Source organism: Labrus mixtus, chromosome 10 (genome assembly GCF_963584025.1).
Source record: "Labrus mixtus chromosome 10, fLabMix1.1, whole genome shotgun sequence".
NCBI lineage: Eukaryota > Metazoa > Chordata > Actinopteri > Labriformes > Labridae > Labrus > Labrus mixtus.
Window position 1 is genome coordinate 27,640,874 of NC_083621.1, and position 12,647 is coordinate 27,653,520.

Genomic DNA, 12,647 nt, shown 5'->3' on the forward strand with positions numbered 1-12,647 from the left:
GAAATAGTTCATAAAAAATAAAACATTTTAGAAGCAAAAAAAAAAACTAGAGTGGGCAGCTGTTTCAGAAAAACAAAGAAACTCATTTATATATTTATGAGCTGTGTGTTTGACTTTGGCAGGAGTAAAAAGGGGTTGGAAACAGGGGTCCAAAATGATTCAAGCCCCTCCAAATACATCAAAAGATGCCAGGTTGACACTTAAAACAAAATCGTCTTTAATTGATTGCGTTGAAGACTTTAGCCACCTACAACATCTGCCAAATGAGTACAAATCACATTTTGGGCCGGATATTACTTAATGCAAATACTGTACGTGAAATTGAAAAACAGTTTGAAAAGCAGTCAAAATATTTGCATTAAATAGGAATCTTTTGCTCATTCTAAGGGGCTGATATAGTCGGTTTTTAAGGTTTACAGTCGAGGGGGGGATGACAGCTTTGTTGTCCTTTCAAAGGATTTGTTAGCAATAAGAAAAACACATAATCATGCCAGCCTATTTCTTTGTCTTTGGTTCTGAATTACAACATGTATTTAGATTTCTGCTGTTGTCAGTCATGAACACATCACTCACTTAACTACTAAAAAAAGACTTGGAAATGCAGAGAACATCACCAACAAGCCTTTAGAGTTCATAGTATTGAGATGCGTTAAGGTGGGATTTTCCTTTAAGGCCTCAATGCAGAACCCAGACTGTCTGCCCTCTCCTGTCCAAGGCCTGCCTCTCTGATTTCCATGACCTAGAAAGGGAGAAGTCCACAGCCGCTTTGTGCAAGGACAAGCCGCAACCTTGACTTCCAATAAACACAGAAGATAGTGGGTGTGAATCTGTCAGTCACACCGAGTCCTCCGACTCCACCTCCTTCCCTAAGCTCGCGAGCATCACCAAGAGGAGGTCAACTTTCCTTTTATAGGCCACACACGATCTGCAGGGAATATGCCACTCTCAATGAACTGAGAGCAATAGCTGCGTTGTCTTATTTCATTCAAACTGAGCACAGCTGAAAATAGAGCACAGGAGCAATGGCTCTGACAAAAAGGTTGAAAGAGAGTTTCTCCAGACTGTATCTGAACGATTCCGTCTTTTTTCTTAAGCACGTGCTGCAAATAGACTCCGTCGTATATAAATGGATATGCTATGAATGTCACAACAGTAGAATACAGTGTAAGGTCACTCAGTACTGTACATAATGTGTCGGTGTGTAGTCGAGCCTCACACAGGTTAGAGCGGGCATCTCTGACTCTGCCCTCAAATCAATTACTTAAACTCTGTATGGATCTGGTTTTCAAACTTCTGACCCAGCATCAACAAGTGTGTAGTGTTTGTGTGTGTTTGTGAGAATGGTTGTATGGCACAAAGACAAGGCATGGTGTGTTGAATGAGGTGTAGCAGCAATGCACGTTTGTCTGTTCAACCACTGATTAAAACAGCCTTCAATCCAGGGAAAAAACCAAATCAAAGTACTTTTGACAAAGCTCTATGAAAACAGTGTAGACCATGAACTACTCATAAAAACCGTCTATGCTACACAGAGAACTCAGTCTTTCCAAAATGGTGGGTAAATGTGGGAGTGAAAGAGAGAGCAGGAATTATACCAAAACAATATCAAACCATGGGAGCAGTCCTGTGTGTTTGTCCTCCTCAGCCGCATCTGTGCAAAGACACGCCCCCCCCCCCTCGGCCTTCAGAAGCATCTAGGTAGTACATAATCAGCAGTGAAGGAGAAGATATTGCACACGCAGACTAATGTCAACAGCTCCGTGGAAAATGGCGCAGCGCAGGTGTCACACTGAAGAATAGAGTTCTTTTTTTTTTCTCCCCCACACAAATGAACACTGTAAAAAATTCAAAAACACGCCCCGTTGACAGCTTCTTTATTGCAGCACATTCCCTCCTTTTTTTTCCCTCAATATCTCTTTTTTTCCATCCTTTGAGTAAAAAAAAAACGTTTGCGAGTCTCCGTTTTGTTGTTTGCGGAGCTTTTAGAGAGTGCATTTTGGCAGTAAATTAAGTCTTGTTCAAGTTGGGCGCCCTCAACAGCCAGGAGAAGAGAGATGGGTCAAACCGGACAGCCATGATGATGTGTGAGGTCATTTAAGAGTCACTTGCGCTCTTTTTTTTCCTGCCCCACCCTGCCGATTACCATTGCCGCCAGCACAGTCACATGATAGATCACATGCCAGAGGCCCCCAGTCCCATGCTGGCGGTGTGGCTCATGCAGGGCAGCGTCTGAACCGTCTTGGGGAAGTCGTGGGTGAGGATTCGTCCGTTCTCTCCGCCGTTCCCGTTGCCACTCATTCGGGTCAGGGTGGAGCAGTGCATGGCGTCGTTGATGGATTGCTATCAGAAAAGCGAAAAAACAAAATCAGTCTACACACCTGATTACAGTTTTGCATGCATCATACCCTCATCAGAAGAGAGAGAGAGAGATCTTCTGCAACAGTAAGAGCTAGCAGCCGTGGAGTTAACTACTTAGAGACAGCATTTCCTCCGCTCTTTATTACATGAGTATATTGCGCATAAGCAGCTGTTTGTGTCTCTGTGTGAATGTGGTGCCGGCACGCCTCAAACTCAGGAGCAGAATGAGCCGTCAGGAGTCACAGGGTGGCTGGTGTTTTTACCCTCTGAGTGATATTCGGGGGTGGTAAAGCGTGCTGCTAGCCGATGTGCATCGATGTCCTAATTTGTAACAGGAGGAGCGGAGCGACGTGTGGGCAGTGAGACAAAGAGCTGAGGCTTCACTCATTGGCTTAATAGCTTCATTCTCCAGTCTAGTGCAAAGAAAGCCACCGGGGACCGAAAGCAGATCTAATGATGTGTGACGCACGTGTGTGTGTCTGTGGTGTCTGGCCTACACCCCCCCCCCCCCCCCCCCCTTATTCTATAGCTGATCAAATTGGGCAAAGTGAGTGTACGATCTGGAGCAACATGTGAGCGCTACATGGGGATTGGGGGAGTTATTACGGCTCCTAATTGGAATAGAGTTGTTGTTTCTTTCAAGCCAAACAGTATAAAGGCGCCGCTTGACTAATAGGCTCCTCGCCAATGTCATCAGCATACAGATCAGGTGTCTCTTCGAACAGCTGATTAAAACATAAGAGATCCGTGTACGCTTTTCTTGGCCCTGCCTTTTCTTTTTGTCCCTACATGAAGAGCATCTCAGCGAGGGGGGCTTTGATGTTTGAAGAAAGAATCAAAGGTTGTTTGTTGTAGATTGATCCACACAGCAGACGACTAACTGCCACCATGTCGCTGCTGTCAGGAGGAGAAAGCTCACAATCTCGCAGTGAAAGCATCGCAAGCAACAAGTGCTCGCTGTTATAGAGTCGTGAACATACAACAGTTGGAGTTAAGACTATTCTAGGTTAAAAGCAGTGATGGAACACATGTGAGCCGCACCAGGCCTGCCTTATGGGATACATATAAAAAGGATGTTCACCACGATGGGCCCTGCATTTGCGAGACAGTTTAGCAAACAGAGAGGAAGGAGCTCAGAGCGACAGAAGTGGATAGATGTACCACTGTGATTTAAATTGCCTTCATACCTGTGCTGCAAAGTCAAATTTCCTTTAATTTGCGAATGAGATTAGTGTAATGAGTGTGGCGATTAGATTTAACTCGAAAGATCAAAGCACATTTTTCAAAGCAGAATGTGTAATGTTAGCTTAACTACTGAGCGGACACATTCAGATTCCACTGTTAAAGGGAGGTCATGTAAATCAAACATTCAGACAATTTGATGAATTCAAGAATGTTCTTTAAGAGACATCCAAATGTAACTTTAAAGAAAAGACTTACGTGTAATGCTATATGCTAACCCTGGGATGCTAACATAGATTATATGCGTGTTAGCAGTGTAGTGCTAATGTATCAGCTAATGTGCTAGAAATGAAAAGTTACACAAAGAAAAACAGGCATGAGGGCAATTTTAAAATCAAGTGATCAACAAGACTGTAGGAAACCAGTAGACGTAAAGACGTGAGCGGAAGAGGTAGAGAGAGGAACAGGAGAGCGTTTGCACAGCGGTGGAAGCCGTGACAGGCCCTACTGTGATCACGGTTAGATGGGCAGGGGGTGAGGAGGCGGATGTCATCATCATCATCATCATCATCATCATCATGGATTACAGCGTTTCCTACCCCGTGGCTGTGCTCTGCCCTTATATCTTAACAGTGTTGTTGGCGTACAGGCCGTAGCTCTGCAGCTCTGTGTAGGGGGCGCTAGCACCACTGTCTAAGGCTGAGCAGTGAAAGGCCTGAGCGGCTGAGGCAGCAGCAGCTCGCGCAGTGGACACCTTCATTCGGCGCGACTCGGTCCGGGACTTGTAGCAGAACTCCACCAGCGCCACCAGCATGGCCAGGCCCAGGCCGCCGATCAGAATGTAGAAGACGCCCGCCACGTTGCTGAGGCTCAGAGCGCTCGTCTTGTCCTGCGGGGGTCGCAGAGATCAGAGGTCAGGAGGGAAAGTGGCTTCAAAACAGACTACAAACAAACTAATGTCTAAAAACTGAAGACAAACACACTGACGTACACACATAGGTAACAACACACAATAGGTTCACAAACAAGCGAGGACTCAACCATTCATACTAAAGTGTACACACACATTCACACATTCACACATTCACACATACATCATGTCCACTACAGGACTCGAGGACAAGATACACAAATATTTCATACAATACATAAATAAATACAAACGTTTTAGAGGCCTGTCTCACAAAATCAGGAATAAATATGCTGGCAGAATAACTTTAAATCCAACTGACTCCTCCGATTGATTAAAAAAATGCAAGAGTTCAACAAACAAACCTTGAAGAAACTGTCTTTCAGGCTTCCAGTTAGAAATATATCAAGTGAGGCAAAACATTTTTAACACCCCTACGGGATTCAAGAAGGGACAAAACAGTGCCGTCATATTTAACTTTTAAGAACCTAAGAGCACTGTGAAAGTTAATGTAACAGTGTTTTTCTTTATAGCTCTTTATGTCATGTATTATATCAGAAAATGTGCAACAAATAGCTGATACTCACTAACGCTGTAAAACAGTAAGTAGGTGGTGGGAAACCAAACATCACTTTATGCTTTTATTGAACACTCTTTCAACGTTTGGCACATTTTACCAAGTCCATTGATAAAAAGTATATCATAAATAATTATGTAGTACACCTCCCGGGTGCCAAACTGGCTATAAACCAGGGCATCTCACAAACCAGCAAGCACAGTGGGTGGTTGGAGAAGCCAATAGTAAAATGTACTATTGCATATTAATTGTATTGGATTCCTTTCAGTTAAGTGTAGACTGCTTGACTCATATATTTCAGCACTACAGGAGTAGATAATACGCAGCGACTTCATGAGGACCCTGTCATAAATAAGACTTAATCTAACTGTGCCCAAATAACACACAGTGATCCGAGGTTTTCAATTAAAAAAGGGAAGAATGTCTGAACACTGAAAATTGGCTCCCATGATTTATGCGGGCTGCTGTTTGGTCAGAGGCCTTTATCAAGTCTTTTTCAATTTCACAAATAATACTCCTACAGTGCTCCTCTGCATGTATGAGGCAACATTAATGAAACATTTTAATGTTATATAGTCTTCCTTGGAAAGCATCCAATGCAGCGTATAAAAACTGAACGGATGGTCTTTGTGCTGTTAGCATCTTTGTTCCCATATTTAATAGAAATAAGAGATGTCCCACTGGAGGTTGTGATGTTTAACTGACTATCAGCACTAAGATCACAGCAGTGCTGATATCCAGGAAAACGTCTTGACCTTGAGTCTCATATTGCTTTTAAAATGTCACATTAAAATGTTTTTGCTCCACCATCACTGATACTGACCTGTTGCTAGGCAACTCAAACATTCTCCAGCATTCTTGCAACTTTCTTAGTGTCCATGGTAACCAAGGACCAGCTACTTATTTTTAAGAACATGTATTTGAATGTTTAATTTGTTCAAGCAGCAAGTTTAATTATGTTCTGCGAGGGTTTCAGTACATGCAAGAGACAAACTCTGCACGCTGTAATGTTTACTTTACGCTGGTTCCTGTGAAGTTGTACTCGATATCAGAGCTCATTCCTCTTGTCCAATCAGAAAACTCGATCAACAAACTGTTGTACACTTTTACATATTGGTCGTTGTGATTAGTACCTTTATCATTACTTCATATGACTCTGTGCTGGTGGGAGGTTACATTTACTCTCTCCTCATTAAAATCACTGCTCTTATACTGTTAAGTATTTAGCAGTTTGTTTGATGCCCCTCCTCCTGCATGACGATGCATAAATAGCTCTGTGAACGCTGGTTGGTGGACGGTAATCCAGAACCATGTTGGACAGGATGAGTGAAACCTTTACCTTTCAAAGAGAGCCTGCCTGTACTGAACTCATTTTGTGAGACAGGCCCCAGATAATAAAAACACAGTGATCTAGAAATCAATATATTTAGAGGATTCTAAATATTTTCAACAATGCATTTAGTTACCCCTCATAATATGAAGTATAGTTTATAACCATACATATGACTATCTTTCCAAAATCACATTTGAAAAAAGGGCAGAAGGACAGGTAAAGTGCATAAACAACAAACCACAACACATGCATTCATGCAGCAACAGCACAAACACGTATTCAGCCTTACATTACTCCACATTATGGGCCATTATTCTCTATCACAGTGGTGCCTATTTATCTAACATTATAATTTGAGTCGGTCAAACTAAAGGATTCTCGTGGAGTAACGGAGTCTAATGCATTATGTTATGTTATGTAAATCTGCTGGGGAATCCCTTTGAGTCGCTTATTATTGGACAGCTTTGTCTCTGTTGAATGATTTACAGTTAGTAACGCCTCTACTTGCCTTTGAACATCTGATTTGTTTGGTCCACTTTATAAATAATTTTGAACCCAAAGAGCACATCTGTATCTCTGTAGTTATGTTGTATTTAATCTGCATGGGCTATCCTGTCATTAGGGAGCATGTGTCATTGAAAGAAAGTCTCTATGCAACGATGTGTCAAACTATGTGCTATGGAGGAACAAAAGTTTGCAGAGTTTGCAAGAACTTCTAACTAACTGAATTTCTGTCTGTTAACTGACTGTAACCACAAATATCCATTCAGATTCTCCTATTGACCTTTTGTCTTTGTCATCATTTGTAAAAATTAGGGCTGGGCAACGATTAAAAGTTTTAATCGCGTTAATCGCATGAGTACCTGTGATTAATCACGATTAATCGCATTGTTATACGCAAAATCCAATAATGAATTCAAAAGTAGTGTATAGCGCACTTTTATTGTAAATGTACTTCTCAACTTAAACAATGTAGTCAAAGCAAATAAATACAAAACTAAAGCTTATTGCATTGGCTGCAGTCTGGACACAGAGTGGTGTGGGTCTCCTCTCTGCTCTCTGACTGCAGCTGGGTCTGCTGCGCGAGGCTACACTGACAGCCTGTGAGAGCTTTTGGAAGGGGGAGGGGCTCACGGCAGCACCCGCTGCTCGTTGAGGACAGTAATTGCAGAGCAATACGTGCTTTCACATCAGTTTCTTACACCAAAAAAGTCTCCAATAACACCAGAAAAAGTCGCTAGATTTGTCGCTAGTAGCTGTTGACAAAAAAAGTCGCCAAGGGGGTTTGGAAAGTCGCCAGATTTAGCGAGAAAGTCGCCAAGTTGGCAACACTGTTTCTCCTCTTTCCTGTGAGCGCCGCAGCAGACATGCGCAGCAGTAAGCAACATACTCGGCTCGCTCACGATGGAATTTTACAAAATAAAAGCCAGTGAGCAACAGACTTTTACAATAAGAAAATAAATAATAAAACTGCGTTAATGCGAGATAAAATAATTGTCGGCGATGAGTTAACGCGAAAATAACGCGTTAACGTGCCCAGCCCTAGTAAAAATTAAACATACAATCAAATAAAAGCTAACTTCTAAGCTTCTAATGAAGTGTCCTTTCACACAGCTAGTAACTGTCTAAAGCAGGGGTTCCCAAACTTTGCCATGCCAAGGAAGGACATATAGCCTCTGATAGAGACCCCCTCAGGGACCCCCTCCTTTTTATTTTACCAGGAAAATATTCTCATTGAGATACAGGTTCTCTTTTTCAAAAGAGTCCTGGTCATCAAGAGAGTCCTGTCCACGGACTCTTGATTGTATAAACTATCCCCACTAGCACCCGCTAGCACCCCACTTTAAAAAACAGAGAGTTCAAATGAAGCTTTTTTGCAAGAGTCGAGAGTTTTGAAGCAAAGGCAAGAAATCGTAGCAACTTAAAAGCATCTTAGGATTGTAGGTACCACTCCATTTTTTAAAAGGAAAGATTATTCATATGATCAATAGCATTGCTATCCCTTTATGGTATTATTAAACTAAAGCCTGCAGGAAGTTTGCTTATGTTTAACATATCGATTGCAAATATGGAAAACTAAAAACTGTACAAGGAAATAGTATAAAGCCTATGTGGGTAGATTTCTAGCTAAGAAACATGTTTTCCCAGAAATGAATGCATTTCTGATTATATTTTCTGTAAAGGGATTGAAAAGTAAACTACACTTCAGCCTCGTTCAGCTGCATACTAAAGATGTTCTTCACGTGCCTCTGACTGTGTATTTTTAACTTGAGCTCTCCTTAATGGGACTCCTTTGAATGTTTTGCTTGGTCAAAAGCACTCAGAAAATATCTTGTCTGCCCATGTTCCCACAACACTGAGCCCTTCATAGCAAGTGGTTTGACACTCCCGCATTCAGAGTTTCAAAGTTTCAGCAAGAGAGAGGAAGATGAAGTGTGGTGACAGGATCAGAAGGCCAGCTGACATTTTAAATATGTACAGCGACGAGTGAAAGCTTTTGTGTCAGGGAGAAGTAGCCTACTTCCGGAAACAGTGTTGATTATGTGAAGTGCAAATCCATGCAAGCACAGCGGAAGACTTGGGTTGATCTAGCAGGTTGACAGGGTTTGCATCGATACATGTAAACTCTGCAGTGAAGGAGTTGGAACAGAGTTGTCAAACGAGCCAGATTGCAAAGGTGATGCGAGGGCTCTTCAATGTGATCATCTGTTCCCCCTCATATTCTTCTGTGTTCCTTCTTCCTTTTGTCTCTCACTGGGAGAGAGTTGTCAATACGCAGTGGATTATTATTCAAGTTAAACCTCTAGCACAAACTGAAGGTACTCATCCGTGTATGCACGTCTGAGTGTGTGTGCGTCTGAGTGCGTCTGAAGGTTTTGGCAGTCTATTTTCAGAGGATTATCCCTCCTAGATTGTAACTGTAGTCACTATGTGTAAAACAAACCATTGTAACAATCCTGACTAAGCCACCACACAATATTTATGTACACACTGGCAATGAACATCAAATCTCTCACAACACAAGCTCATCAGCGGGAACAATCAGACACCAGAGTACCATCGGAGTACTGGCCCAAATATAAGACAACATTTATTTGTGGAAACCTTAGGCGGTCCCACATAAATAGAATTAGATATTTTTATGTATTCACTGCAGCAGATGTCCTTTTGAATACTTAAATACAGCCTTTGTGCTTCAGAATTGATACTTTGAAAGTTAGCTACATAAAGCTAGCTTTTTTTTTATCATTTCTGGGGTGGCTTTTCTATATTTGACTAATCCCTCAGTAAGTTGATGTTGAATAAAGTATTTAGCTTTTGCTCCTATTGCGAGTAAGTTTGTCAGTTGGTCGATCAAATTCACTCAGGGGTTTTCTCTCTTCTACCTTACTGTTTCTGTTTCTGGTATCACCAGTAGCTTTGCTAGCATATGTTAGCTAATGTTAGCAATCCCTAGAGAGCTGTTTAGCCAACATTGCTGAGTCATTTTCAAGATTAATATGACCCTTCTCTATTTGTTCAACTGTTACACTTTTACTGTGTTCTTTAAATTGACAATTGAGGCCATACTGTCTGCTGTAAAGCCAAAGTTGTGGATTAATTGAACCTTTTACAGTCGACAGCTACCTCACGCAGATTTGAGTTAGACAAGGAAGGGCTTGAAATATAAAAACAAAGGTAACTGCCACTGCCTACATTTTTAATTAATGTGCTCACTGATATGATCGTTATGATTGTCCCAGCAAAGCTTTCCAAAGCTGGCACTGGTAGGAGCAATGAAATGGTAATGATGATCCAAAGCACTTTAATCAAAGTTTTAAATTGTACTTTTACTGACATAACTTTAACTGGGATTTAAAATACATACATTTTTGGTTTATCAGTGTATTTTGAAGATAAGATGCCAGCTTTTTATTTAATCTTTAATGCTTTTTATTAAAATAAGATATGTAGAAAAGAAAAGGGGTTGTCTTATGTTCAGGCCGATACAGTAGCACTTCTAGAGTCACATGGGGGAGAACTGTTCAGTGTAAAAGAGGCTGAGGGCTGGACTTGGGGCTGGTCTAGGATCAGGATTGTGCTGGGAGGTGCTGTGAGGTGACACGTTTGGGATAGGGGACTGACCTTTCTTCCGGAGTCCTTGCTGCCACACTCCCCTTTATCGTACCACCATTTGTTTTTCAGTTTGTCTAAGACGGCTTGCTCATTGAGTTTCAACACCGCTAGGTTTACTGGAATTCTTCCAATCGAAAGGAAATAACATAAATAACATATTATACCATGTTATTTTATGTTATTAGTTCATACAGAGCAGCAAATGCATACACACGTTAATGCTTGAGCTTAAAGGTAAAATAAAGAAAATAAACAGAGACCTTATTGCACACACAGCACATAAACACACACACACACACACACGCACACACACATATTACATTAACACAAACATCATCAGAAGCATTATAGAAAAAGTGATATGCATTAATACTTCATCTAGCTTGGTGGGCTCTCTTTTGGCAGTAGATGTGTATTACTATATCACTTTGGGTAACCGGCACACTGCTTACCCTCTCTGATGCAACACGGATGTCTCAATTAAATCTTTTGTCAAAAGCAAATCGCCAAAGGTAACAACTAAAGCTGAACAAATCCCAAAGCCACTAAATGGATGCATCTTCAAATATCATTGAGCACGAGGGACTCAGCTAGTTTAATTACAACACATTGATCAATATTAAATCATCACTGCTCTTCTTTTTTTTGAGGAAGAGGAGATGGTACAAAAAAATCCCCCTCTCCTGTTTTTTTTTTTTTCAAATTCAGCCACCACAGGTCATATAAACAACCTCATCCCCCCCCCCCCCCCCCCCCCCCCACCGCACCCCTGCACTTTTCCTCTGCTCTCAGCCACACCGCAGAGAGATTAAGTGTTGCCAGAGTGGTAGTGCAGCGTGAGCCTGCCGGTTACCCCTGTCCCAACACACCCCCCACTCCCAGTGGTGGTGGGTTACCCGCAGGGTTTATCAAACTGGCTCTGACCTTGGAGTCCCCGCCCCCGCTGCCGCACTCTCCCTTGTCGTACCACCACTTGTTTTTCAATTTGTCCAAGAGGCCCTGCTCGTTCAGTTTTAACACTGCCAGGTTAACTGGGTTTCTTGAAAGTAATGTAAAACGATAGCCATTAGGAGACACTCCATGGGACAGATAGAAAGACTTTGGTCACATGGTGGTGGCAGTGATTATGACATAACAGTGATATATTATTAGAAACCCCTGCATGAGACTACTGATATGAAGCAGGAGTGCTGGCTCTAGATGCGGTTGTTAGTTGTGTTTCTGTGAGGGGCTGTGATGCAGAGCAGCCGTACAGTGGCAGAGTCAGGTTTTACCAGGCGGCGGCCTCAGAAGGAGGCAAAGCGCACGCTATAAATGGAGATGCTTTGGATGCAGAAGTCTGTCTACAGATGGTAACCTCCCTTTAGTGGCAGCAGCATACAGATTGCTATGGAAACTAACCTATCGATATTCAAAGCATAGCGGCCTCCTGGTGAATAGAAGCCTGTCGTGATTAATTTATATCAGCAGAGACAAAATGCAGAGCGAGGCTTTGAATGTTTAAACTGTCAGTTTTGTTTCCTAATCTGGCTGAAAGAAGACCTTGTGACCACTTTAAGACAGAGTTCTGAACACGAGTCTATATGAATCCAAAGCATCTCGCTAAAGTTTGCGCTCTCTCTCTTTCTGGTGACTGTGTTTCCTATAGCTGTCGACAAAGACTCCCCGCGCCCACAAATCCCAGAAAGGCAGAATCTGCAATCAGAATTTACATAAAGAAAAGCAAAGATTACACCCTTGTCTCTCACTCCAAATCAGCGTCTATTCTTCTCTGCAGCGACATTTAAGTTTGATGTCATTCTGCCTTTCTGGCCAAACGGATGCAGATGAGTGTTTGTCTGTGGCCTTAAGGGCACAAACACAGCTGTAGGTAACACAGGTATCCTCAGGGCTGGTAAAACCTCTGAATTCTTTCTCAGAGACAGAAAGAAGTCAAAGTGTGTGGACACGGATGACTGCAGAGCTGCAGATTACTAGTTAGTTTGGTCCGGTGGTTTGACTTTAGAACATGTCGGGGGGTGGGGGGTAACTGTGCTGTGTGTTAGATGGGATGGGGGAAATAGTCAGGCAGGCATGGGGTGGCTGGATATCATATACAATAGAAATGGAGAGATTAAAACAGAACAAAACATTTAACAGACTGATTAGTGCATATTGAAGACTGTCAGCCT

At 42.2% G+C, this 12,647-nt stretch overlaps 1 protein-coding gene across 2 annotated transcripts in view; it reads right to left on the bottom strand.

Annotated features, from left to right (window-relative positions):
- Positions 1-309: 309 nt before the first annotated feature.
- The window catches only part of gria1a (glutamate receptor, ionotropic, AMPA 1a), an 82,080-nt gene continuing 69,742 nt past the window's right edge, over positions 310-12,647 (bottom strand). The window contains exons 14-16 of one of the 2 annotated variants that reach the window (XM_061048969.1): positions 11,401-11,515; positions 4,295-4,429; positions 310-2,340 (exon numbers count right to left, since the gene is read on the bottom strand). In XM_061048969.1, the coding sequence (XP_060904952.1) occupies positions 2,173-2,340; positions 4,295-4,429; positions 11,401-11,515 (418 nt within the window). In that variant the 3' untranslated portion in view covers positions 310-2,172. Of the gene's footprint in view, positions 2,341-4,139; positions 4,430-11,400; positions 11,516-12,647 lie in introns of both variants that reach the window. The other variant, XM_061048970.1, reaches the window with a different exon arrangement.